This window comes from Pelodiscus sinensis, chromosome 11, assembly GCF_049634645.1.
Source record: "Pelodiscus sinensis isolate JC-2024 chromosome 11, ASM4963464v1, whole genome shotgun sequence".
Taxonomy (NCBI): domain Eukaryota; kingdom Metazoa; phylum Chordata; order Testudines; family Trionychidae; genus Pelodiscus; species Pelodiscus sinensis.
The window spans coordinates 448,844-475,808 of NC_134721.1; the positions used below are offsets into that span (position 1 = coordinate 448,844).

General features: G+C 46.0%; 3 protein-coding genes across 20 annotated transcripts in view; 2 read left to right on the forward strand and 1 right to left on the reverse strand.

Annotated features, from left to right (window-relative positions):
* Window positions 1–8,072, forward strand: part of PXK (PX domain containing serine/threonine kinase like) — a 49,985-nt gene extending 41,913 nt beyond the window's left edge. For 6 of the 12 annotated variants that reach the window (XM_075938405.1, XM_075938404.1, XM_075938406.1 and 3 more), the window contains one exon: window positions 6,886–8,072. In XM_075938405.1, coding sequence (XP_075794520.1) covers window positions 6,886–7,085 — 200 coding nt within the window. In that variant the 3' untranslated portion in view covers window positions 7,086–8,072. Of the gene's footprint in view, window positions 1–1,155; window positions 1,186–6,885 lie in introns of all 12 variants that reach the window. The other 6 variants (XM_075938410.1, XM_075938409.1, XR_012906414.1 and 3 more) reach the window with 4 other exon arrangements.
* On the reverse strand, window positions 8,029–15,022 carry PDHB (pyruvate dehydrogenase E1 subunit beta). Of its 2 annotated transcripts, XM_075938412.1 has the most exons (11): window positions 14,820–15,022; window positions 14,630–14,739; window positions 14,265–14,277; window positions 14,084–14,191; window positions 13,937–13,999; window positions 13,821–13,856; window positions 13,389–13,674; window positions 12,305–12,415; window positions 11,541–11,632; window positions 10,042–10,183; window positions 8,029–9,559 (listed from the first exon to the last, which is right to left on the reverse strand). In XM_075938412.1, exons 1-11 carry the CDS (start codon window positions 14,871–14,873, stop codon window positions 9,414–9,416), a joined length of 1,161 nt encoding a protein of 386 aa, XP_075794527.1. In that variant the 5' UTR covers window positions 14,874–15,022; the 3' UTR covers window positions 8,029–9,413. The 2 variants fall into 2 exon arrangements, with proteins under 2 accessions (XP_075794527.1, XP_075794528.1); XM_075938413.1 differs by lacking the exon at window positions 14,265–14,277 and having other exon boundaries at window positions 14,677–14,739; window positions 14,820–15,006.
* A 1-nt stretch (window position 15,023) lies between these two features.
* KCTD6 (potassium channel tetramerization domain containing 6) lies at window positions 15,024–26,530 on the forward strand. Of its 6 annotated transcripts, none has more exons than XM_025186463.2 (3): window positions 15,024–15,162; window positions 21,611–21,718; window positions 22,898–26,530. In XM_025186463.2, exons 2-3 carry the CDS (start codon window positions 21,692–21,694, stop codon window positions 23,582–23,584), a joined length of 714 nt encoding a protein of 237 aa, XP_025042248.1. In that variant the 5' UTR covers window positions 15,024–15,162; window positions 21,611–21,691; the 3' UTR covers window positions 23,585–26,530. The 6 variants fall into 6 exon arrangements, with proteins under 6 accessions (XP_025042248.1, XP_075794534.1, XP_025042249.1 ...); XM_075938419.1 differs by lacking the exon at window positions 15,024–15,162 and adding an exon at window positions 15,646–15,798 and having other exon boundaries at window positions 21,615–21,718; XM_025186464.2 differs by lacking the exon at window positions 15,024–15,162 and adding an exon at window positions 15,755–15,774.
* The last annotated feature ends 435 nt before the right edge of the window (window positions 26,531–26,965 follow it).

Sequence of the window (26,965 nt, forward strand, 5' to 3'; positions counted from 1 at the left end):
ACAGAAATCACAGCTGGCTAACAGACATGCTAGGAACAGAGGAAGGCTAACCTTGTTTTGAATTATTCTCTCTACTAAATCTCTTTGAGGTGCACCTGATTTAGGTGGTGGCAAATGCTGATTCTAATACAGCTTCTTATTCTGCGCTTTTGGCTGGCTAGAGTGGCTGTCACTTCTCTTGCATGTTCAATATTTTTTTTTTTTGCCTACATGCAAAACAAATATTGAATAATGGGCTTTTTAGTTTTGCAGAGAAAGGTCGAACGCAATCCTGTGGCTGGCAGCTGAAAAGAAACACATTCAGAATGGAAATGAGGCGTAAACTTTTAACAGTGGGAATACATACCCATTGAACAATTTCCCAAGGGTGCTAGTGAGCATGTTAAAATCAGGATTGAAGGTTTTTCTAAAAGTTCTGCTCTAGGGATTATTTTGGGAACGTTCTCTGGCCTGTGAGATGCAGATGTCAGACCTGATGTTCATAAAGGTCCCTTCTGGCCACAGAAACTATCCAGAAGCAGGATTTGGACTTGTTTTTTTTCCTTTGTCTTTAAAACCTTCAAGGAGAAAGCTGCCCTGCTGAAGGTCACGGTGTGCTGCTGTTCTACCTTTAACAACACTGCGAGCTAACTGCTTTGCTTTAATGAAGTGTTCTTTTTCTCTGTCTGATCTGCACAGTGTAATAGTTTGGAGGTAAAAAGAAATGATTGGAATGTTTACAAAATGAGTGGGGTTTATTTCCTGTGGCTACGTCTCGTACAGCTTGATTGTTCAGTCGCTCTAAGGCAGATGTACCTTTAGTGTTACTGACAGTGCTTTCAAGACCCCCACAGCTTAAGCTCTGGCATTTTTGGATGGCTGTGTGTTTGTGTGTGAGGTTGAAAACCTGATGTTCCATCAGTCAGTAAAGGTTGTAGAACACAAAAGTGTGGTTCATTATATTACGTGCACAGTTATTTGGCTGATTTTTATATAAAGGGCACTTTAAAAACAGTTCAAAACCAATACATTCTAATTCATAGAAAACTGTCTGTGTGTAACCATTGGGTAACTTAACTAACTGAATAGCTAACAGTGTGATTGCATGACATTAGAACCAGAATAATGACTTGTCTCCCCCTTTTCTCTTCTTTCTCTTTCTGCTGTCTTCAATAGAGCTTACGTCATTTTGAACATGAATTATCGGTAAAGTAAACTAATGCTGATTTTTCTCTCTCTAAACATGCTCTGTTTCTGTATGGGAAAGCTGAACGCAGACCTTGAACTTCTCATGGTAGAAAGGAGGAAAGGAAAAGTAGATCATAAGCTGCTTCATTAATTATTTTAATTCAATATAACCTTGTTAAAAACTATCCCTACAATAATTGTTTGTTTGCATCCTGTTTTCTTAGCAAGTTTTAAACATGCATTTTTTCACAGTTGCTATTACTAGAAAACCCTGGTTGAGAGGTTTTTTTTTTTTTGGTTCCAAGTCAGGCTCCCAACTTTACAATATCTGATACTTTCAATTCCTTGTAACACACTCTTAACAAAAATGTCACCAAGTCCTTGAGTGTTCGTTCGTATAGTCATAGGGATAACAAATGATTCATTGGCCCTGAACAGCTTCCTCCAACATATCTATGAAGCCCTGCGTGGATACCAAATTTGTATCCACATCCATATGCGCAAAACTGAGCTGCTGATCTCCACATCCATACCCGCTGATGTGGATATCCGTGGATTTGCAGGGCTCCGCATATCTTTGGGAGAGGCTTCTGCTGGCCAAGCGCTTGCATAAAGTCCCTTTCTCCCTGTAAATATTGTCAGCTGTCTCCCTGCTGGAGAGTAGCTGAGACTGCGCCAAAGGATATTGAGGTGAGCGAGGGTACGTCTGCACAGCACTGTAACGCCCAGGGCTGGCCCCTGGCAGCTGCCTCCCGCACATGGGCTGTAAAACTGTCATGGAGCTTTTTGGGCTTGGGTTGGAGCCAGGGCTCTGGGAGCCCACAATGGGGGGAGGGAGGGGAGAGGTCCCAGAGCCTGGGCGCTCTCCTGAGCCCAAACATCTGCACAGCAATTTTACAGCCCCGCCAGCCTGAATCCTCCTCCGCTGGGCGTTTGACCCTACTCCAAGGGCGTTTCCACGGCAATGTTCACCTAGCGACCGTAGAACTCGAGTTAGCAGACCCTGGTTTGTTAAACCTAGGCTTTGAGCTCCGCCCTCATTTGTGGGTTAGAAATCATTGAACCCTGGATCGCAACCTGCAGCGCTGGCATCTACGCGGTACGATGGGGGCCAAAACCCAACCACGCTTCGCCCAGAATTCTCTGCACCCTCCCCAGAAGTGGCCACCCCTGCCCTTACATGCGGTACAGCCAGGGGGAGCTGACAATCAAACACGACAGGGAAGGGGACGAAGGAAGTTGGCCCGTGGGATGGAGGGCTCCCAGAGCATGAGGGAAGTGGGGCTACACTGCCCAGCAAGAGGGCATGGACCTGCCCCCCTTGGGGGTAGAGGGACCCAAGTTCAGCCCAGTTTGTAGAGAGATGGAAGGGGATTGGTTGTGAGCCCTGGGCTTACGCTGCCATAGCCACAAGGGCTCCCTTCTCGGAATTCCCCGGGGCCTGGGAGGGCAAACAGACGTGCTGATTGAAATCAAAGAACTGGTAAATGTTATAAATCAGAGGCCAGGTCGTACGAACCCTTTAGAGATTAAACTCCCCTTTAATCAGCTAACTGGTTATACGTTATGTTTAACTGGTTAACTGCTCAAATGCGGGAGAATGGGGGACCTGGCTGGGGGCGGGGCACCAGTTAACGGTAACTAGTTAGCCATTCTCCTAGAACCCTTAGGCTACAGCTACACTGTAGCCTTCTTCTGGAAAAGCTTATGCAAATGAAGCACAGCGTGGAATATTGCCGTGCTTCATTTGCGTAATTAGCAGCTGCTTTTGCACAAAAATCTCCTCTTGCGCAAGAGCCATTCTTCCTGACAGCTGTCAGGAAAGGCCCTTCTGCAAGGGTATGACAGAATGGGCCCCCAATAACCTACAAATATCATATTTGTAGGGAGCTCTCCTGCCTGCCTTAAACACGGTTTCAATAGCTGCATCTGTGCTGAGGCTAAATTCAGATTTAAACTGTCAGATGAATGGAAATGGCTTCTCCTTACTGCTCACTGGTGCTGGCAGTTCTCTTTCCAGTTCAGTGGTTACATAGCATGCCGCTCTCAAGGCTTTTTAAAAGATTACCAGAAGTAAACTGCCCTCCCCTTCTCCACAGAAGTAACCAACCTAAAAACTAGACCGCATTAGAGCCCTAGACTGATAGCGATCCATCGTTAGGTGCATGACAACCTTTTATTCTTCTGTTACTATTATAATTGTTCTTTACAGAAGTCCAGCCAGTGTTCGTAATCATTCACTGTCGGCATTGGACAACTCCTCGTTTTAGCCTCTTTAACCTGTTGCCTTCTCTGTTCTTTTTGTTGTTTGGATTCATTTTTCCGTCTCATTCTGCCTGTCTGCTTTGTGTGGCTCATGCAATCTCATGCTTTACCCAGATGCCCTTGACTCTTGTGTGACACATCCTGGTAATGGCTAATTCACGTGATCGTAAGCTAAACAGTAAAACAAGGGACCATTTCATTTCCTCTGTTCTACTCTGACCATCCTGCCTGAGCCTGTAGCGTAGATCACCATTTGTTCTTCCTTCTGCCGTGAATGTCAAGTATCACATCACTATCTAGTATTTTCCCACACTGGGCTGATCATAAGTGAGCTCGTTAGTCAGGGGCTCTAATGCTGGGATAACTTCCCAGTAAATTGTATTAATAAACTGATTTTCAGATCAAGTTGTCTGCTGGTGTAAGGGCAAATCAGGTAGGTCAGTGAACAGCACGGATGAAAACAAACCCTCTGCAACAGAGAGAGGGTCCTGCGTTGTCCCTATGGGGGGAGTCTTTTCAGCCCAGCCATTTCTGCTGGAGAGGGGGAGAGTAAAACGGACTTGAAACAGCCACGTATGTCCATGGCAACAGGCAGCTGTTGGTCCATCAGAGGACTGTCTCCCTCTCCGTCCATTGCAGGAGGTGCTGGCTTGTGAGGGAGGTAAACGCCTGACCATGTGAAGCAGAGGAACCATGGAATGCAGTTAGTCCCTGGCCAACTGTTGATTTTCATTAGTCTGAGACAAAGCAGGGGCAAGGAAGACTGGGACAAATAGAGAAGAGATTGGCTGCTTCACCGGCTTTCTATGGGCAGTGGCTGAGCACTGAGTAACTTTTGAATGTCGTTCTGTCTCATTTAATTTCTTGTGTTCATTGAAAGTGTTGAGATAATGGCCATACGGCAGCAAGTAGTTCTGCATTGATAACTCTTGCTTCCCTTCATCTCCTGTCCCTTCCTGTCATTGTCAAACAGCAGCCGTGTTACCTCTGCGTTCCCCACGTACGCTAAGCCTGGCCTGATGAGGTGCAATGCTCTGTATTTCAAAATCCCCTTTCCAGTGTGGCAGTTGAGTAGCTCACATTGCCAAATCGTAGCTGGGCGGAAGGTGTAGCCAAACCTCCTCCATCTGTGTACTGGGAATAGTCCTCCTCTTACCGGACAGCAGGGGCACACTATATAAATAGGCTTGGCAGAATTTGATCTGTGTGCTTGTAAAAGGTCAACTGATGTTTATTGTAAGCATTTTTTAAATTCTTGGAGTTAAATTTTTAGTTGTGCAAATATAGGTTTTAAGCACTTTTTAAAAATTTATTTTTTGGTGGCAGGCATATATGGGGTGTCAGCCAATAGGGGAGGTCAGGTAATTAAGTAGATATTAACGTTCAAAAGTTAAACTGCTGAAACATAACTTGTCAATATCACGTGTCAAAATATAAACATCTTAAACCAGTCAGTTCTCAGGCAGTTTTTCTTTGCCTATCTGCAAATTTTGATTGTCCATGTACAGTCAAACTGACCTTTACCGAGATTTGCCGATTTAAAAGTAGAATCATTCCAAGCTTAACTAAATTCCATAGTTCTGACTTTACATGGTCATGCAATGCGGAGTTGGAAGGGGGCAGATTTGAAACTCCCTGGCTCTTACGTTGTGGCGTAAAGTTTACACCCTGAGTTACAGACCCTAATGGGTCTGTGTGACCTAGAACACAGAATGTAGCAAAACAAGTAAGATTTCTCAGTGCTAAAGATGCCACTGGCCTGTGATTTGTGGTCAAGGCCCTCAGAAGGACTTGTGATGCAGTGTAACTGATAAGGATTTTGCTTTACAATAGTTTTTATAGGAATGTGCCTTTTTGTACTTGTCTTAAAAATGCTAAGTGTTATAAGATGACCCATTCTTCTATCTGTAGCTAATCTAAAAACAACTCATGGGCTAGAGGGGAGAAAAAGACTTCACATTGTAGCTATACTTGGGTAACTGTAAGACTTAGTGTGTCCAACTATCTTCTTTATCAGGTCTGGCTTTGTGAGATGGAGGGCGGACAGCTTCGCTTGGTGTTAGTACTAAGAAACAAACCACAGGAATCATAGATGGGGGGGGGAGGAGAAGAGTCATGGAAATAATTGAGTGAATCCCTCTCAGCCATGTTCCTTATCAGCTGTGCGCTGGGACAGACACGCAGGAGAGATGCCAGTTGCTTGGCTGGTTAGCAGAGTGCCCACAGCTGGCAGTGTGTGTTCTACTAGGGATGTAAAAAGTTAACTAGTAGGGGCTGGGACAGCTCCCCACTTGCCCAGGCAGGAGCTCCCCACTGGCCCATGGGCCTGCTGGAGCAGCCCATCAGTGGCAGGCTTAGCTCCCTGCCACACCCTCCAAAGGTTACATGCTGGGTCCCCAAGAGCTGGGCTGGCAGCAGCCCTTGCCAGCCCCGCGCCCGGGGAGGCGGCTTGGCTGCAGGCCGCTTTATACTGCGGAGCCTGAAGTTGTGTAACCGCTATGATTAGCGTTACACGGTTGCATTTTTACATCCCTCATTTCTACCAGTGGTGCACATGCCACAATGGATTCTGCACATGGATGGACATAAGAGGGAACATTGCCCCTCAGCCAGTGCAAGATTTTTGCATTTTGTAGTTGTACGCCCCCCCCCCCCCCCCCCCCCAAGTAATGGGGCATCCAGGGCTTCCCTTCAAAGGTGACTTAGCTGCCTTATTAGGGGACTGGATAGCTTGCACTTACAAATAGATGGCTGTGATCTTAGGTCTTTTTCACATCTAATTTCTGTCCTCCACAATCTGGCAGAAATGTGTAGTGTGTGTGGGGTGGCCAACTTTCCCACAGTTCCATGAAGTTTGTTTACAGCCGCCGGCCCTGGCTCCCAGTGTTCTTTGCTGCTGTTTAGCTCTATAAGTTACCCCTAGGTGTCTAAGAGCCCACTGAGCAGTGGGAGGGTTGGTCATGCTGCTAGACAGTATTGACCTCCTGTGGTACAGCAAATTCTCTGGTTTGGCACCAGTCAGGTAGGTCCTCAGCATGCCAGACTAGAGGCCCAGCTTGCATTCAAGGAGTTTCGTATTGACTTGGGTAGATGATGTCTCTCTAGTTGATTTTAGTACTGTTCTAGCTAGGGCTGTGAATGTATAACTGTGTAAACAGTTACCCAATAAGCCTGGGCTTAGTAGTTAATGTTCACGGTTACATGCAGGCTGCTGCACTACTCCTGGTGAGCTGGCTGCCATCCTGTGGCAGGCGGGAGCCAGTACGCGTGCACTGCCTCCTGGGGAGTTGACTGCATGTGTATAACCACTGAGCTTTTCTGTGGCTACATGCTTACACAAGTACCTGCATTTTAAGAGCCCTAGTTCTAGCAAAACAGCTGCAATTATTTGATTAGCTTGATCTTGTTTTTGTGGTAGTGGCATCTTGTGTAATTATTTTCTCATCTGAACAGGAGCATCAACCATACCCCCACCGCCTCCACCACCAGCAGCTCCTCCTCCACCTCCTCCTCTGGATGGTGCAGTGCATCCTCACCCTTCACCTGCTGACAGTGCCAACCGAGAAGCCTTACTTAGCTCCATTCAAAACTTTCAGAAAGGAGCTCTGAAGAAAGCAGACGTGTGTGACTACAGTGCTCCTAGGATCAGCTGAAGTTAACATTTCACACCAGCATTGGATATCCTCATGAACAAGGTCCTCAGTTGAGGTGTGAGCATCTGCTTCATGATGGTCTGTTTTGCAGCTGCCTGTTCAGAGCCATTGCCGCTTTTTCTAGAGAAATTAATTCTCCTTGTTGAGTAGCAGCACTACATCACTTGAACTACAGCGCCACACTGTGGTGATAACTATTGACTTCGGTTGTTCCAGTTTAAATGAACTCTGGCCTTTAGTTAAGTGATTTTTGGGGGACAGGGAGCGATATTTGTCATCTGAAAATAGGAACAAGCATGAAGACACTGATTCAGTACATCTGATTCCATCCTGTTCACCCCTGATTTCAAACAAACTTGAAAATCTTTAGTCTGCCCTGTTTTCCCATAATTCCACCTAGTTGGCACATTACGTTTTGCTGCATCAAAACAGCCAGTTGCTTTAGATAATCTTTTTAAAAAAGCACTTAACCCCAAGTGTAGTACACTGGTGAAGGAACTACAGACATAACTTTTCTCTATGGTATATATGCCACTGGAGTGTACTTCAGAATTCAACAATGTAGCATGACTTCTGGCTCATGCTTTTGTCATGTCCAGTTGGAATGACCACCTATGTAGCTGTTTCCACTTACCACATGTGTAGGGGAAACAAACAACCTGTTTGAGTGGGAGTTAATTTGACACTGATTATTTGACACAATTTCTGGATTGGGGAGTTTCAACACAGGTGCATTCTGTATCCACATGAGATTAATCTTGTTCGTGGAAGTTACAGAACACATTTGTTCTTAAAATGCTGATTGAAATCCTTTTAATGCTTAAAACCTTAAACAAATTGCACTTTAAAGGATTATAGATAATCCATTTTAAATTCAAGTACACATCAGTGTTTACTATGCAGACAATGTCATTGTGTATAAAGATTCATGTAACCGGTGATATATATTCAGTCATATTTTTATTAAATGTCATTGGAATTCCTCCAGTCAGAATGAGTGTAAATGCTTTAAAATAAAATAGCTGGGCTGTACAATAGGATCTGATCAGAGAATCTTTAAGGTAGCAAAAGCATTTAACAGATGGCCCTTTTACTATGATCAGAAGTACTGAATGTTAAGGCTGGTTCCTTAGGTACATAATTGAGGCTAGTTCTTTTCTCTCCATGAAGGTCCTTTCTCAAGATGCATTACCAAAATATACCAATTCCTAGAAACAGTGATGGGCTGTGGTAACTAATCATTAGCTTCTCCTAAAGCCATTGTTCACTGGTTTCCCTACTTTGCCAGGTGGAAGCCCTTTTAAAGCAGCATAGCAGTTATCTAGCTTCTTGAAGGATTTCAATATTGCTTTGCAAAAACCTGCACTGTTGCTGTCTGCTCCTTTCCTTAATTGGGTCAGGATGGCTCTTGAACCCACCCTTGCACTAAGACCACTAAGCTGTCTAACCTCTCAATAGTGGCTACAGATCAAAGAAGTGGATACAATATCTTCAAAGGTTGCTTTATTTTACCAATACTTCAGGTGCTTAGTATGGTCATGGAGTATTTAAACCACTAAAAATGGTTAAGACTTTAACTGCTGATCTTCTTTAAGCTTAGATCTAAACACCTCCCTTGGATTAACAAATGGCCACAGTGCTCCACGCTCTCCCCCTCCCCCCCCAATGCTCAGTTTGACAAAGGGAAGTTACAGTACTAGATAATGAGAGAAGGCTGGGAAAAGCGTGAAAGCACTAGTCTTTTCTTGGGAGACTAATCTTGCATCTATACCACTGGCAGCTCCACCAGCCTTACAACTGAGCATTTTTAAAGAAACCCTCAGGCAGCTGTAACAAGTAGGCTCCAGAAAAGCATTTTAAAAGCCTGCTGCAGCCTGGGTTGAAATGCTACATGCATTCTTCTTTCCTCCACTCAGCATGGTAGACTACTGCAGCCAGTCATTTACCTTCTCTGAGTTCCAAGGAAGCAAATCCTCCTAAGATCAGTGAGCCTCTCTCTGGCTGCTCTGGGCAAATCTCGGTTAAGGGTCTAATGTTCCTGGGGCTATTTCCTTTGCCAGTTGTAAGGGGCATTACTTGAGTCCCTTACTCCAATGTTTCCTTTTCACAAGAGGGGCGCCATCAAGTAAGCGTGCATTCCTGCTTGCTACGCAGAAGAAAGTAGGAGGGTGACCCCCCCGAACATAGCTTAGCTACATAAATACATTTACAAAGTCACCTAACCCTTCTCTCCATACAAAAAGGTCAAGTTATACAACAAAGTTATGAACGAGTCATCCAATCCCTTAATGCTCAAGAGCCAGAGAAAGAGCAACATATACATGCAAGTTAAATATTTAGTATTTTCTTCACTGCAAATATGATATCTTTCACTTGAGGTAAGCAATTCTCTTCCAAAATCTTTGCATAAGGCATAGGAACATCTGCACCTGTGAGACGCACAGCTGGAGCATCCAAGTAGTTAAAGGCAGGTCCTGGAATAGAATAAAAAGGTCTCAGGAAAGGCCACTAACAACTTTCTTCATACAGATTAAGATCTTAAAGCAATCTGCACACCAACCCTCTTGTGTCTCAGCTGTCCTTGGGCTTGTGAACCCTGAGTATGCAGACATTCTTGCTTAATTCTCAGCAGTGTCACAAATTAAGTGAAAGTTGTTGGTTTTCTTTTTTTTTTTTTGGGGGGGGGGGGGGGAGAGAAGATAAGGACCCATGTTCCCTATCCTTCTAGGGCACATTTCCAGACTAGCCTAACTCCCACAGTCCCTGCAAACTCCTCCAGTGGGGGCTAAGGTTTTTTCTGCCATGTGCCCTTAAGTTAGACTTTAACTAGAAACCCAATTCTTGAGTTCTGATTGATCTTGTCTAGGGTAGCTAGTGTGCCAGGAAAGTATGTTTAAGGTTAGTGAACTAAGTTGAGGCACAGAGTTAAACAAGTTACAGAAGCTATTCAACATACCTTCCATGATCCTGGCACAAATTTCAGCTCCTACTCCAAACTGTGGCCAGCCTCCCTCCACTGTTACAAGATGATTTGTCTTCATAACACTGGCCTCAATACTTTCCACATCCATTGGTCTAATGGTACGGAGGTTTATCACCTGAGAGAGTCAATTTTTTTTTTAGGGTTCTGCACCTCCCTCCCCCTCAAAGTCCTTTTAAGCCTATTTACAATAGCATAAATGAGTACTTTAACTTCACCTTATTACTTTGGTCTTGTTTTAGTCACTTGGTCCTTGAGAGGATATAAGTGTCTACAAGTTAACACTTCAAGGCTATGTCTACACTGGCAGCTTCTTGCGCAAGAACTCTTCCAGAAGAGAGCGTCTACACTGGCATGTGCTTTTGCGCAAGAGCATCCATGCTAGTGTAGACGCTCTCTTGCGCAAGAAAGCTCTGATGGCCATTTTAACCATAGGGCTTTCTTGCGCAAGAAATTCATGTTGCCTGTCTACAGTGGCCTCTTGCTCAAGAACAGTTGCACAGAAGGCCTTCTTCCTGAGCGGGAGCATCAGAGTTCTGGCGCAAGAAGCCCTGATTTCATACATTAGAACATCAGTTTACTTGCGCAAGATCATGCCAATGTAGACGCAGCCCCAACTATGTATTCAACATCCATTAGTTTTGGCTAGCTTTCTCTGGAGAGATTCCTAATTTTTTCTTCAGCCGTCAAATCCACAGAACAAAGAGCTCTTTGTTCTGGGATAGGATGCTTCTACCTGCACATAGGTCTAATTTTAGACCCCATATCATGCCACAAACTCCTCTGACCCTCCAGCATATCAAATTTGACTTTAGTCATCCCCTCATCATAGAGCTGTGGGCAATTAGCCTTGTGCACACATTCACCTGTGCTTTTCTGCAGTAAGCTTCATTAGATCAAGGCAAACAAACCTTTCACTGCCTCTGCCTTCAGGTAGTTTAAAGTGTGAATGCATCTGGACTCAAGCCTTGTCTACAAAAAGAGCACATTACTTTAACTTAGATTTTAAAACCAGTTAAGATTTGTGAAAAGGATGAATACTAGAATCAATATAGAGTTGGCTTATATTAGTATGGCTTATAGTCTGTTCCTGACAAGTTAGATCAGCATCAACCAGGCTTATACTGATTCGAGTATCCACACGGCCTTTGATTTAACTAGATCAATTACAAAATAAACCCCACTTTAAAATGCTGAGGCAAACCCCTGGTCACCCCCTTAGGAATGGCTCCGCATAGGCCACCTCAAACCCACACTTCACTTTTGTGATTTTACTCATGTCCATGGTATTGATTTTGTTACAGCTTCCTGATGGGGAGTCAGGGGATGCCAGATACATACAAGAAACACACTTGTCTCCATCATTGTATAAAGGGTACTTTGAAGGGCTTGCTAAGCTTAAATTTGCACAGCTTTGGATGGATTTTAAAGAGTAAGACGTTTTCACCAGGGTATGGAATCCTCACATAACACACCTCACACTCCACACCTTCTTTGACAAGTACAGCAGCTGCTTCCAGACAGTGTCCAACAGATCTGGAGTGTGACACTAAAGTAACATGGGTTCCTGAAACACAGAAGCTGGTGAGGGATCAAGTTATACAAGAGCTAACTACAGAAGTCAGATCTTCCTTCCACACTCTAAGTAGCCTTAATAGTAAGTACATAAGCACTCACAACCTTGATTTAATTGGATTTAAGTCTATTCAGAAGTAACTGAACCTGAAATTCAACATCTGAACTCAACCTGAGTGTGGTTATTTGAGGTGCCTGACTCTTGTACTATCTGCATGCAAAATGAGTAGCATTAATTTGCCATGATATGGCTATGATGTTCTTCTCATTCTTGTGAATGTATGTATGAGAAGTTTAAGCCATGACGAGTTTGTGCAACACACTAAGAATATAAACAAGTGGCAGAGTGCAAAAAAGGAAGGGGAATGACATTTCATTCAGCGTATAAGGCTTATTACAGTATTGTCTTAGTAAAAAGGTACAATTCCAGATCAAGATATTTTGTGGCCAAGTGATGTTCTGTTTTAACAACAGGAGATTAGTACAGTATGTTGAGGTCTAAACAAACTCAACTTTACAGTTCTGTCCCTTTAAATATTTTCCTATTCCATAGGGAGCGTTTTGTATGAAATATATTATTCAATTAAAGTTACCCAACAGACCAGGAGAACCTAAAAAAAAAAAAATCAGATTATATGATATGGTAAGAGTATTCTGAACTTACCTGGTCTTTCTATTTTGGCTTTTCCAATAGGAACAAGGAAGTCCTTTGACTGAGCTTCTTCTGACATTTCAAAAGGGACTCCATACATCAATTCATTTTCCAGCATCACAACTGAAAAAAGCATTGAGTGCTTATTTTGATGCACTTCTCCAGATGAAAGTATTATTACAACATCATCCGACCTCTCCTCCCTACCCTACTCTTTCCCCTTCCCCAATTCCTAGTGTGTTAGAGGGCACCGCTATACAAAGCTCCTCGTGGCTCACAAGGCAAACAATAAAACCATAGGTTAGCACATTTGTATCCGCGTGAAAAAGATGATTAACTTGAGCAGCTAGTAGCTCAGCACTGTTTTACAAGTTTACCCGAATGATCTTGTTAAGGTTAATTTTACCATGTTAAGCAATTAATATTTGGTGATCCAACACCAGTCAGTCCTATTATTGGTGTGGGGAAGGATCAAAAGGATGAGGTCCTTAAGGCAATACAGCATGTTCTACCTGGCTCCTATTACAAAAACAAAACATCCAGACCCCCCTCCTCTTGCTCTAAATTGAATATTAACAAGAGGAAGTAAAGTCAGGAGTTTATGCAAGATTTCTCCCTTGAAGTTCATGAAGTCTCCATAAAAGTCAAAATGACTTGTAAAGATTTTTGAAAAGGACTTTGGTATAAAAACTCTCAGTAATACTGAAGCTCATCTATTTAGGAGACACAACCTTCTCAGGGGGTCAGTCCAACAGAGTGGAAGGAACTCCACCAGGAACAAAAGTCTATCACAAGCCTTGCCACTTTCTGCTCCAAGTGCAAGGTACATTTCTATTACATATAAAAGAAAAAGCAAAGTCAAAGTTGTGGTACCAAACAAGACATTGCACAGCACCTACTTCTTCTAAGGAGAATCACCACCAAGTAAAATGTGCATAATCACATGTGCAACCATTAAAGCCACTGCATGAAGCAGAGTACCCCTTAAAATTCCCAAGTTCATTGTTGTGGCTAATGGGTAAAATAACTTTGACTTTTCAGCTCTATGAATGTAGATGCAATAAGACCACAGTATTTATTAAAAAGTTACATTCACCTGGATTGTCATCCCGGACTGATGCTTTTAGTAGGCCTTTAGCATCCTCTGAACTCCAAGGACTGACTACTTTCAGTCCAGGACAATGCCCATACCAAGCAGCAAAGCATTGAGAGTGTTGTGCTCCTACTCCAGCAGAGGCACCATTGGGACCTCTGAAGACAACCGGGACAGGCACCATGCCTGCAGACATGTAAAGTGTCTTACTAGCAGAATTTATAACTTGATCAATTGCTTGCATGGAGAAGTTGAAGGTCATGAATTCACAGATCGGCCTCAACCCAGCCTGTTAAATTAAGACAGCTATGTTAGTAGTTAAGCATTTAATTCACTAGTAACAAACAGTAAAAGTGTCTGCATTTAACAGTTTTTCTGTGAAATTAATTAAGCCAAGAAAAAACTGATCAGACTTCAACACCAGAAAGGACTTACCATGGCAGCGCCTACCGCAATTCCTGTAAAGCCCATCTGCAAAGGAAAAAGCAAGGAGGGATGAGTATGACTGCCAGCCCCGGACAAGGGGATGAGGACACTCACTGGCACGGTACCTCGGATATGGGCGTGTCCATCACTCTCTTGTCCCCGTACTTCTTCCAGAGACCGCGGCTGATCTACGAGAAGCAAAGCAAAAACGGGCGGCTAAGCGCGCGCTCCCCAGCTGGCGGGGGGGGGGGGGGGAGCCGGAGCCCGCTCACCTTGTACGCGCCGTCGTACTGCGCCACCTCCTCGCCCAGCAGGAACACGCGCTCGTCCCGCTCCAGCTCCTCGTCCAGCGCCTGGTTCAGCGCGTCGCGCACCGTCACCTGTGGCACAGGGCACCCGCTGAGCGCCGCGCGCCTCCCAGCCCCACCCCCGCCTTGCCCCGCGAGCCCTCACCTGCGGCACAGGGCACGCGCTGAGCGCCGCGCGCCTCCCAGCCCCGCCCCCGCCCTGCCCCGCGAGCCCTCACCTGCGGCACAGGGCACACGCTGAGCGCCGCGCGCCTCCCAGCCCCGCCCCCGCCTGGCCCCACGAGCCGTCACCTGGGGCACAGGGCACGCGCTGAGCGGCCCCGCCCTGCCCCGCGAGCCCTCACCTGCAGCACAGGGCACGCGCTGAGCGCCGCGCGCCTCCCAGCCCCGCCCCCGCCTTGCCCCGCGAGCCCTCACCTGGGGCACAGGGCACGCGCTGAGCGCCGCGCGCCTCCCGGCCCCGCCTGGCCCCACGAGCCGTCACCTGGGCGCAGGGCACGCGCTGAGCGCCGCGCGCCTCCCGGCCCCGCCCCACCGCCCTGCCCGCGGCCCGTTACCTGCACGGCGGCCGGCGCGGAGCCGTGGATCCCGCTCCGCAGCTGCAGCAGGCGGCCCGGGCCCTGCGGAGAGACGGGACGCGCGTGAGCGCCGAGCAGCGAGGGGAGGGGAGGGGAGGGGAGGGGGGCCAGGCCGACCCTACCTGCTGCGGCGCCCGTCGCACTAGTCCCCTCAGCGCTCCTGCGGCCGCCGCCATCTTGCCTCTGCCCTCTGCCGGCCGGGCCCGTACGTCACTACGCAACGCCCGGGCTGTCCAATCGCAGCTGGGCCCACCCGCACACGGGGGCGGAGCCGCCCGCCGCTCTCGCGAGAGGGGCCGAAGGGCTGTCCTTGCCTCGCTGCCGCCCCTCAGTGGATTGAGCGCGTTCTGCGAAGCCGCGGGCCGAACGTCCGCCTGCCCTGCGAGTACGGCGACGCGCATGGACCAAAACTAGCAGGGGGCGCCATCCTTTACAACTTTGCCTTTCTGGAGGGCAGCATTCCAGGTCTGCAGCTGCTACTATCCGACCTTTCCCGCTGGTTTGGGGGGTTTCAGCCAGGTCGGTGCACGCACGAAGCTGGGCTGCAGTTGTTATTCTTGGCCACAAGTCTTGAGTCTTTTTTTTTTTTTGGTTAATAGGTCTCATGCATCCGGTTCCTTGGTGCAGGGGTCTGAAACTTAGCAGGTGGTTGCTGTAGTTTGGGGGACGTGCCTGTGAAAATCGGCCCAAATCTGCTCACATTATGAGCCTCTAGTTATGGTAGGGAAGGCAGGCTGAAAAAGAGGCCGTGGGACACCACACCCCCTTCACAGTTCTGCTGTTGTGTTGTGTCACAGTGTTTGGGTGTAATGTCATGCTGTGAAGTCACAATGCTAGCATGAACCCACATGAATGGGGTTTCCAGGCAGCACCTGGAGACTTGTGGCTCCCCCTGGGACTATCCTCTGCACAGCCAGGCTGTGTTTTCTGTGTCAAAGTGCCTGTGCTGCTTCACTGGTATGGTGTCTCCATGTGATGTAACCATGAAGGCCTCAGAACTCCTTGTGTCTATCTGCGAGTTAATGAGCTGGGATAGATCCATGGAAATGGAGTTAAATCTGTGTATCTGAAGCAGAGGTCAGACTGGAAAAATCAAGGCTGGTAACACTCTTCTATGATCTGCCCACCACTTACTCTTCACCCACCTGTAACATCAAAACGAGACAAAGCTCAGAAGAGATTGTACTTTTTTTAAATAATATTTTCTCTCTCGCTGCACTAATCCACAGTGATATCACTAACTATATTAATAATTATCATTATTAGGTTTCAGATTAACCTTCCCGAGATGAATTAGGCCAGTTCCAAACTCTCCTGTAGTTACTGTTTCAGGATGTCTGCAAACTCAGGCAGGCCGGGCACTAATGGTTACATTCTAAGCACCGTGTGCAGTTCTCTTTGGAATTGTGAGGACTAGACAGGGAGTCCCTAACGGGCTGCTCTGGTGGACTCATTGCAAGGTCACGTCTGAATAATACTGATTTGATGAGATTGCAACTGTTTCCTTATTGCTGACCCTCTGAAGAGCCATTTTTGTAATAAGGTGTCAGGCATGCCCTATGCACCTGTGCAGCACCACGTTGTGGGAGGCTGACATTGGGGCATTAGCAGATACTGGTGTTACACACCCTAATGCCCCTGATGTGCAATGGCAGAGGCTAGGCCTAGGTGTGCGCTGGGGGCAGGATGCACCCCCTGGCTTGGAAAGCGCAGCTCGTGGCTACTGGCTCATCCGCCTGTCCCTTCTGAAGTGCAGGGCCCCCCTTCCGCACGGCGCGGTCACCTCCCGCGGCTGCGCCCGAGGGCGCACGGGCTCGAGAAACCCGGGGGGGGGGGGCTGCGCGTGGCGGGATCGGGGCCGGGGGCGGAGCCTTGGCGCGGGGAGGGGGCGGAGTCAGGGCCGCGCGGCTGGAACGCCGGGCTCGCGCTCAGTTGTCCCCGCCGCTGTTACCGGCCTCTCCACAGCCCGGGAGCCGCGCGCGCAGCCAGTGAGCGGGGTGTGAGGGGCTGGCCCCGGGGCCCGGTGGCGGTGGGGGAGGGGCCGGACGCGGGCGGGGTGTGAAGGCGGCGGCCGAGCTGCGGGGGGAGGGGCTCGCCGAGGAGCGGCCCCGCTGGGCGGGGTGGGGGGGGGAGCTGGGCCCCGCCCGCTCCGCACCGCACCGCACCGCACCGCACCTGAGGGGCTGACAGGAGGCGGGGCCGAGTTCCAGGCACGTGCTCCCCCCCCCCCCAGCAGTGCCCGTGGGCGGCGCCCCCCCCCGGGGCATTGTTCATCCGGGCGCCTGGCGCTGGGCTCCGCGTCTCCTCAGCAAAGGGGCCTGGGGCGACCCGGGGCCGGGGGTGTCGGGCCCCTGCTGAGCGGCCCCCCTGCCCTGGCGCCGCGGGCTGGGCTGTGCCCCGGTGCTGGAGGGAAAGAGGCGCAGGGCTCCGCGCCCCATCGGCTGGGAGCCTGGTCTGCGGGGCGGGAGGGGCGGGAGGCCGCCCGAGCCCCGCGGCGCTGTTGACTGGGAGTTGCCCAAGGTTGCCCCCCCCCCCCAGCCGGATCCCGCTCCTACCCCCCAAACCTCATCTGACCTAGGAGCCCCACTCCCGTCCCCTTGTGTTGGGTCACAGGCAGCAACAATTTTCTTCACCGGGGTCATGAGAAAAAAGTTTGACCCCCCCCCCCGATGTAAAGGCGAGGGTACAAACCACAGAGTAGTGCTGCAGTTTCACATTCAGACTCTTGGGCAAATGCCTTGTGGTTCCGGTGACTTACTACTGTTTATCAGTTTGCTCCAAAGCTGCTTCTAATGACACCTTTCAAGGCGGAAAATTGTATGGCTAAAAGAAAAGATCAGAACTAAGGATTTTTTTCAAAAATTGTTTTATACAGCTCTCCCCTCTCAAGAGTTGAGGGTGTTGTAAATTCTAATAAAGCAACTGAGCATGCAAAGGTGAAAACATCAAGGCCACCGGTTGTGTGAATTTTGTTTTATTTTTAAAAGTTAAATAGCGACGAAGAGAAATATTTATTGTGTGTAACCTATTTTAGAAAAGATGATGATTCTGGAAATGTATAAACCATGATTCATTGTGGAGTGAGATAAAACAGCCAGGTTACAACCCATGAAGAGAGTTGTATTAAGGAAAAACTCAATCAATACTAAGGATAGTGTCATGCTATGATTTCCATCATACTTTCAAATGCAGCTGCTTCTTGTGCCAGCTTTGTTTCTTTTACCTCCAGTGACTCCCTTAAATTTCTTCCATCCATTTTCTATGTAACTACCTATACTTGAAGCTAGGACATTTGTTTCATTAATATATGTCTGAATGCCAGACACTGTGATCTATCTTAAGTAGCTCTCTGGAAGCAGCCTGAATAGCAAATTGTATTTAACTGTGTAGTAGGAATGCTAGCTTTGCAACCTTTGATTTTTAAACCATTGTCTTTAGGATGTCTGTAAATTCTTGAATGATCTAGAAAGCCAAGATACCTATTGAAGTCACACAGCCATGATTAATATTTTGTTACTGAAGAAATGATCAAAGACTGGAAGTGGGAGTGATTTACAGGAGAGAAATGATTAAGCTGTAGGCTCCAAAGCAATTGTCTGGGGACAGTTGGTCTGCAGACAGCTGGCACGTCATATGGTGCTGGCTGCCCTCTAGTCTAGCTGCTGAATTGCAGGAAAAGATAGGAAAGCTTTTCTTATTTTTAGCTAACATTGTATGATTGGGGTAAGGTTGGAGCAGAGGATGCTCTCTTCTAAAATGTGGTCCCCACACAAGTGAAAAAGCTTGAGAACCTCTCTGAGTCAGAACTTTACCAGTCTGGCTTGGACTTTCATCCAAAGTGTGGATGGTGCAGATGAGATTGCTCAGATGGCTCTGACTACGATTTGTGCAGCTCCTCTCCTCAAAGGTCCATTGAAGTAATGGGACTAGTGATTGTAATAAGCAGTGTGCCTGTTAATAAGGTAGCATAGTAGATCTTCAGAGTCATGAAATATTAAACAACATTTACAGAATGATCTCATAGAAATGAGATCATTGATCATCATCAAGTGGCCACTTGTAATGAGCTATTTGCTTTCTACTAGTGGGTTTTTTGTGTTTTTGCCATTGCTGCAATGAAATGGCAAGTGTGCTTAACTGTTCTAGTGCTGAGTATCTTGTCCAAAAAGGACAGATGCCCTAAAATCAGCTTCAAAATGATGGTACTCAATTATCCTTTTTTTAAAAAAAAAAAAAAAAATTGTGGTCAGTGTTCAGCACAGAGTGAGGTAAATTCACCCTGAGCAAAGGGCTAGCATGACTGTGGGCTAAATATGATTTAAATGGAGTCTTCTGCTAGCTTGCTGATTTTTTTTAACCCAAGAGAGCATTCATTCTCTTTAGTTGCAGATAAGTTATTTTAAGATTCTGTAGTTAAATTCCTTTAACTAAAATAATTCAGTGAATTGGTTGAAAGGCAGAACTGTCAAAGGCTTCCCTCTCCATTCTAGTCTGCCTCTAAATATTCATTATATGTGAATTGAACTTGACCAGAATAAATAATCACTATACACAGAGTTGTTTAAAAGATGAACCAAGAAATGTCCAGACTAATGTTGATGAGGAAAGTTAATGGTTTCAGAAGCATATGGCATTTTAACTTGCAATGTGATGAGGTTTAATGCTGTTATCAAGCAAGTATTTCTGATGTGCTGCTCACTTTAACATTCCTTGCTTATGCTGATTTCTGTATGTCCAGTGACTTTCAAATGCTACACAAAATCAGTGCGGCTTATTGGATGGCTTTTCATTTATTTATTTATTAGCACATGTGCTTGTCTGAGCTAATTGCCTTCATAAATTATTCACCATGGTGTTACATAGCTGTGCTGTGATCAAGTGAAGCCTTTTGCCATAGTGCAGGCAGGAGGATGTAATCTCTTTCTTTCCCTTTATGATCACTCAAAAGGGCAGCTTTTGTTTGATTTATTGGATTGGAAGGTTGCAGTTGACTAGTATCAGTTACATAATGAAAATTTGTAAAAGAACATCTCTTAGGTGAGCACCTACTATCTTCTTCCTTTTTTAAAGTATTAGTGCTGCTTTCTGCCTGCTTTGGGCCAGGGGATCTTTTTTTCCCATTGTTTGCTGTGGAATTTAAGTAGCCTCCTTTCCTTGATGTTCACTGTTGCCTCTAGTCTGAGATTTGCTCCTTTCCTGTGTTACGGAGATTTTATCAGAAATCATCCCTGCTCTTTCTCTCAGGTTAGAGGTTCTTAAAAGCTGCAAAAGCTTGTTTTCTTGATTACAAATTCCTTTACTGTTGATAAAATGAATTTTAGCATCTGGCAGTTGAGCTGGTGTTCTAAGTTTGTTCCATCTTTATGTTAGCATTCATTTACTACCCTGCCTTTAGATGTTCTCCACCTGCACTTTGTAAATATGGGACTCTGATGTGATTAGTCATATTTAACTAGTTTGCTTTTTTGTAATTTGCAAAAGATGCCGGATTGGACACTAGAGTTGTTTAATTCTGAGCGATAGTGCTGGCTGTGGCTATATCACAGTTCTCAAAGTGCCTGGCTGACCTTTTGAGAGAGAGCCATTGTGCTCTGCTTCTGGGCTTATTGTGAGCAAAAAGCATTGAACTTTGCCACATTCTTCTGAAGTGGGCGATGTGGACACCCTGTTTGCGAGGGACTAAAGAGAAGATCAGATCTGTTTTGGTCTGAGTTTGTCCTGGCTGAAACTTTGTGATTTCATTTGCACAGCCTGACTTGTAAAACACGCCTGGATGTATTTTAAAAAAAAACTCTCAGAATTATTTTTGTACCAAACTTCTGTATAGAGCCACAGATTTTTTTTTTTAAAGACCAGAAGGGATCTCTTGCATAAACCAAGCCCTGGGCTTTCACATCATCATTTTTTTGGAGTGTGTGTGGGGGGGCAGGAGAGTCTGCAGTGTGAATGAATGCTGTTTAGGCTCTCTTTTAGAAAACTGTGGTTAAAACTTTTTTCAAAACATTCTTGCTGTAATGTTGTGGAAAATGTAGTTCTGATTTCTTTATAAAACTGCACTGAAAAGGAAACTGCTGTGCAAGTTTCTGTGGCAGCTGTGAAATCAGCTTGGGCTCTGGTTTCACACTTTGTGGTTCTCACTCTTGCAGCCAAATTGCAGTCCGCTCTAATGAAGTGTTAACTCCAGTGAAAATCTCACTGTTTTTTAAACACAGTGATGCCTCATGTATATGTATCAGAGGGGTAGCCGTGTTAGTCTGAATCTGCAAAAGCGACGAGGAGTCCTGTGGCACCTTATAGACTAACTGAAGTGTAGGAGCATAAGCTTTCGTGGGCAAAGACCCACTTCGTCACATGCATCTGACGAAGTGGGCCTTTGCCACGAAAGCTTATGCTCCTACACTTCAGTTAGTCTATAAGGTGCCACAGGACTCCTCGTTCCTCATGTATATGTGTTTCTGTACAATTTTGTGCAGAATGGCTCATAATACCACTGACATAATTAGATATATCTACATCTATCTTATAGCTGAAAGTCCCTGTCAGCAGGGGGTTAATGCAGGGGTTTGATTTCAGTAGCTGGGGCTACTTATTAAAGAATACCTCCTTTGCCCAAGTGAAGAGTATAAATCATCGTCAAAGACACATTCATTGTTTAACAAAACTGGAATGTTAGGACAGCCTACAAAATGATGGCCAGTTGCTCCTAGAGACAGCAATCCGAGGGTGAAGGATATGCTGGAAGATCGTATAGGTACATTCTTCTCTGTAGATGCCTGTCCTGAAGTGGCTTTGTAGTTGAATGCAAGTGACAGGTTTATGGCGCAAGTCTATCTTCAATTGGATATATTCTGCTCTCTTCTTGTTCTTTTAAGTGCTTACAGTCTGCTATACATTTTTTTTTTTCAATCTGCAGGAAGGAATAGAAGGTGATTTGTCGGTTCTCCTAGCATCCTTCAGTTAAATTCAGACTGCCATAGATCAAGCAACAGAACAGATGGATAATGGAGACTGGGGATATATGGTAAGTGATCCAATAAAAAGATGAGTGCATGCTGAACAACAGGATTGAGCTTTCCAGATTTTTATGAGGTCTCCCTGAATCTCTTGGCCTTGTGTATATTTTTTGGGTTTAATGCTGAGTGAAGAAAATGAACCTAGTAAAAATAGTATAAGCAAATAGGAGGTTGTTTCTAATAAGTGTTCCGTTCCGTATTGTGTGTTGGTATAGTTCACGTTCTTAATCTTTAGCCAAAGAATAGTAATTATTTATCACAACATCAAGAAGAGGGCTACATTTCTCCTAAAAGATACAGTTTGATGATGGACTGGAAAGCCATGTTTCTGGTATACAAAGTTGAAAGAAAAAGTTTCCCTTTCTGCTCCTTTAATCAGTTTGCTGTCATTTTATTTTGAAAAATATTCTTGTTGATTAAACACCATCTTTACTAACAAAACTATACTTACATGTCTTATTTTTCCTTCTCTCCTCTCTCTCTAAATATCCTGTTCCTTTCTGTTTGCCTGTCTGTCTGGCCTTCTGCTCCAATTGTCAGAATCAGTGGCCAGGATGGTACAGGATCTTTTTTTCTCCCCTGCCTTTGTAGGTGTGATGTGGATGCTGTAGCTGCAGGCTAGCTCTATTATTCTGGCCCTTCCTTTGCACAGCATATGGTTTTTCTGATAGTTTTCTTTATGATGGCCTGAGCTGCACCTCTGAATGAAAGCTCTAGTTTTGAGATCTAAAATTGCATTATGTCACTTCATTTTTTTCCTGGAAAGATGTTTTGTACCCGCACAGCTAGTTCCTTCTCGAGTAAAAGACATACTGTAAAAGCAAGGAGCCAAAGGTGAAATTCGGACTCATTGTATGGCCTTGGGGAAATCGCATACACTGTGCATCAGTCTCTTAATCTGTAAAATGGAGAAAGTATTTACTTTTAGAGCATGAAATGGTTATTTGACCCTGAGCTATGGGTTTTAGTTAATACTTGTAAAACACTCTGAGGATATGCTTTCTAAATGTAAGTATTCTGCTGAGTTGCCAGGTGTGGATTATGGCAAAGTTTCTTGAAATTATTCCCATATAACACCGTTGGTAGGTTTCAAACTGAACAGTAGCAACTTTCTAACAGCAACCGCCATGTGTTGATGAAAAATCTCTCTTGGTAGTTCGATAAACTGTGGTATTTCTTTCTTCTAGATGACTGAACCAGTCACACTAAATGTAGGTGGACACTTGTATACGACATCCCTCACCACTCTCACAAGATATCCCGATTCAATGCTTGGGGCCATGTTCGGGGGAGACTTCCCCACTGCCAGGGACTCTCAGGGCAATTACTTCATTGACCGAGATGGACCTCTTTTCCGGTATGTTCTTAACTTTTTAAGGACTTCAGAGTTGACTTTGCCATTAGACTTCAAGGAATTTGACTTGCTTCGAAAAGAAGCAGATTTTTATCAAATTGAACCACTCATTCAGTGTCTTAATGACCCCAAGCCTTTGTATCCTGTGGATACCTTTGAAGAAGTAGTAGAGCTGTCCAGCACACGGAAACTTTCCAAATATTCCAATCCAGTGGCAGTAATTATAACACAGTTAACCATCACAACTAAGGTCCATTCGTTACTGGAAGGCATTTCAAATCACTTTACCAAGTGGAATAAGCACATGATGGACACAAGAGACTGCCAGGTTTCCTTTACTTTTGGGCCATGTGATTACCACCAAGAAGTTTCCCTCAGAGTCCATCTGATGGAATACATTACAAAACAAGGTTTTGCGATCAGAAATACAAGAGTTCACCATATGAGCGAGCGGGCCAATGAAAATACAGTGGAGCACAACTGGACTTTCTGTAGACTGGCACGGAAAACGGATGACTGATGCATGGTTCCACAGATGCCATTTCAGAGGTTACACGCAACTTCCTGGAACAGCATACCGGAGAGAATCTAATTGTGACTGAAGCAGCAGCATGGGCTTTTTATATGACTATTTATTAATAACCATTAAGGACTGGAGACGTTACGTGCTCTAGCAGCTGTTTTTGTCTTGTCCAGAAAAAGATATGCATGTGCCTGTTCACACTGTCAAGATACTTTTTTTAAGGAGGAGTCTTAAAAATCAGTACGGTAGGACGCTTTGTGTCAGCTCTTTCAACCTCAAGTGCTAAATTCACCTATTTAAATGGTCTCTAATTCATTTACTGTTAAAACACTGGGAGTAAAGAACAAACAGGATTTAAGCTGCAGATGAGGGAAATGCGAGCATCATGTAAACTAATCTAGTTTCTAAATCCAATAAACAGTATTGTAATATTTTAGGAAAACAAATCCTACCCTTTTAAAGTATTTAAGTACAGCTTTTTACAGTTATGACAACTGTTTTTCTATGCATATAAATCAAGCAACCAAATATTATCTGTAGCCATGAAAATGTGATTAGAAACATTTATACTGGATTCTGAATGCAAAATATCCAGAGGTAGAATTCATACTTTTAATGCCTAGTGCAATATTATTCCCACGTGTAATGCCTGCCAGCAAAAAGCTAATAAACATGTAAAATATGGAAATAAAGCTTGTATTTTTTATCTCCTACTAATTTATTCTAGGAAAAAAGGGGGTAAGATATATCAATACAGGATAGTGAAACTGTTTAGGCTACTACTTTCCCTATTCTGGTGTGTATGCACACACACAAGCTCATTCAATTTAGTAGACCTTGTATCACATTTCCATAGAAATAATTTCCATATTGAAAATTAAAGGGGAGTCTATATTTTAACTAAAGGATTAATGTCAGTTGAAGGACGCTAATCCAGGATGCATCTATAGTCTGAATAGCTATAACTGGTGGGAATGTTATCTACATTCAGAGTATTCATCATATGCATTGCCAACATGTCTTAGCTCTCTTCATCTTGCACAGAGCTGCATTTGTTGAATTCAAAGGGACTCTAGTTCTGCATTCTTGTCCACCATCTCCCTAGACTTTTCTCCTACCTCTTTTATGCATTCTGTGGAATTATCCATAAAGAGATGCTCCAAACAGGAATCAAAGTTACAAAGTTTATTTCATTATTTTCTATCTGCTTTGAGTGACTAGGCCAGTGCAATTCTGCTTAATCCTCTTTCTAGGTCATGTTTGTCTGCTTTAAATCCTTCACAATCATCTCTAGGTACACACACTTCCTAGTCACCTGGTCTGACTGATCTGTCCAGTATGGACTCCTGCATCCCAGGTATGGTCAGAGAAAGCCTGGGCTTTGCAACCTTGCTTACCTTAAGCCCAACCAAAAAGCTGCTTAAGTCTGCGCTGCAGTAAAACACCTTGGGTGGCCCATGTCAGCTGATTCAGTGCTGGCTATATTACCTTCAAAATTGCAATGTAACTTTCCATGCTTGGGCTCTGGGACCATGCAAAGGAAGGGAGCCCGGGTTGCAGATCAGCCTAAAGGACTAAGCCAGGGATTGACAACTTTTCAAAAGTGGCATGCCAAGATTGAACTTATTCACAGAGGTGTGTGCTGGGGGGAGGGGGCACAAGGGCAGGCTGGGTATGGTGACCATATTTTCTGAACCAGCTGCAGCAAGGGAGGACACTTTAAATTACTAAACAGATGAAGTGTTTTAACTTTCTCATGTTAGTTTATCAAACTTCATTTTAAATAAAGTAAAAATATTATGTCCAACACACAAAGTTTCAATCTTCTCTTTATTTAGGCAGGGGTGAGGAACTTTTCTTGGATCAGGGTCAGTGACCCACAGAAAAATCAGCTGGGGACCCCACAAGTGAGAAGCAAAAAAAATCCTCCAAGAACCCCCAACCTTCACTGATGTGACACCTCGCTCTTCTGGTGCTCCAGCCTCACGGGGAAAGGGGAAGGAACAGGGAGGACTGAGCTTCAGGATTTCCCATAGACCAAATTGACTTCTCTGGGGTGCCAGTTAGTGGATTTTATGGACCCCCTTAGGCTCTGGGGTAGGAACAAAAATGAGGGGCTCAGAGTGAGAGAGGGCTGCCAGCGAGTGGGATAGGAATGGGGTGCAGGATCTGGGATGGAGGTGGGGTGCAGAATAGGGAGAGGTTGCAAGGTCTGGGTGGGAGGTGGGGTGCAGTAGCAGGCTGGGAGTAGGGTGACTGGCCAGGTGGAGGAAGCCGGAGCAAGGGAGGGTGTCAGAGCAAGCTAGGGGTGCAGGGTTTTGGAAGGGAGTGAGGGAATTGGGGCGTGGGGGTTTGGATGTAGGGGGCGATGCTTACCTGGCTTTGCACCCCCTTGCAGCCACGGCCATGGCCATGAGGTCCCTGGCTGGCCCTGGAGGAGCCGCTGCCACAGCCATGTGGTCCAAGAGAAATCACAGAGAAGTGCTCAGAGATCTCCAGTTCTGAGAATCTTTGCGTGAGAGCAGCAGAAGGTGGAACTTAGAGAGATGAAGCAAGCTGGAGCTAGAGCTAGGATCTTGCTGAACCTCCTTCAGGGGCTGGTACTTCTCAGGGCACGTACCGGGGTGTCCAGCCTGATGCACCCCAGTGTGGGGGTTACCACTGCCTTGCATTTTTCTGATGACTCTTCCCCCTCCCCCCCAGGAAAGCAGCCCCCTTACGAAGGGTGCACTGTGAGGAGGCACCAGTGCCACTTGCGTACTTGGAGCGCGGGTCTGGGCAGGGGGGTGAGGTGGGCTTGGTCCCACAGGCCCTGGGGGCAGCACTGTGCAGGTGAGGCAGGGCATGAGCCTGGGTTATGCGGTCTGGGTCCCCCTCAGCCCGGCAGCACTGTGACCCTGCCCACGCAGCAGCTGCCTGCAGGTGACACCCAGGTCAGGCAGGGGGAAGGGAGGGCGGGTACTATGAGGGGCGGGGCTTGGGGACCAGAGCTGACCTGGGGGTGAGATGAGCTGGACCTACCTGAGCCAGGGGCACTCCCAGTTCCGGCTGGGCTTGGGCCATCGCAGCTGCCCCACCACGTGACCCCCGCCAGCATGAAGGGGGACGGGCCAGCGTGAGTCTTTCTGGTCACAGGTTCTTTTGGGGGACCGGTAGCAGCTGTGGGGGGGGGCCCTGTGCTGCTGAGGAGCCTCAGTCCTAGCCACCTCCCCCTCAAACCTGCTGCTGAGGAAGAGGAAGGGCTCCAGCAGCAGTGCAGAGGAGGAGGGCTGAGTTCATGGCACATGAGCCGGCTTACTGACCCCTGGTCTAGCCCCATTCGCCTGAGTCAGCTGACATGGGGCAGTCACAGCGTTTTAGTGCAGTGCACATAGACCT

Excerpts from the sequence above, each read along its gene's own strand:
- PDHB (XM_075938412.1), bottom strand. The coding sequence starts at position 14,873 with ATGGCGGCGGCCGCAGGAGCGCTGAGGGGACTAGTGCGACGGGCGCCG. Across the intron at positions 12,416-13,388 it reads AGTCCGGGATGACAATCCAG|TTGTGATGCTGGAAAATGAA; the intron begins GTGAATGTAACT and ends TGCTTTTTTCAG. Across the intron at positions 11,633-12,304 it reads AGCCAAAATAGAAAGACCAG|GAACCCATGTTACTTTAGTG; the intron begins GTAAGTTCAGAA and ends TCTGTGTTTCAG.
- KCTD6 (XM_025186463.2), top strand. The coding sequence starts at position 21,692 with ATGGATAATGGAGACTGGGGATATATG. Across the intron at positions 21,719-22,897 it reads ATGGAGACTGGGGATATATG|ATGACTGAACCAGTCACACT; the intron begins GTAAGTGATCCA and ends TCTTTCTTCTAG.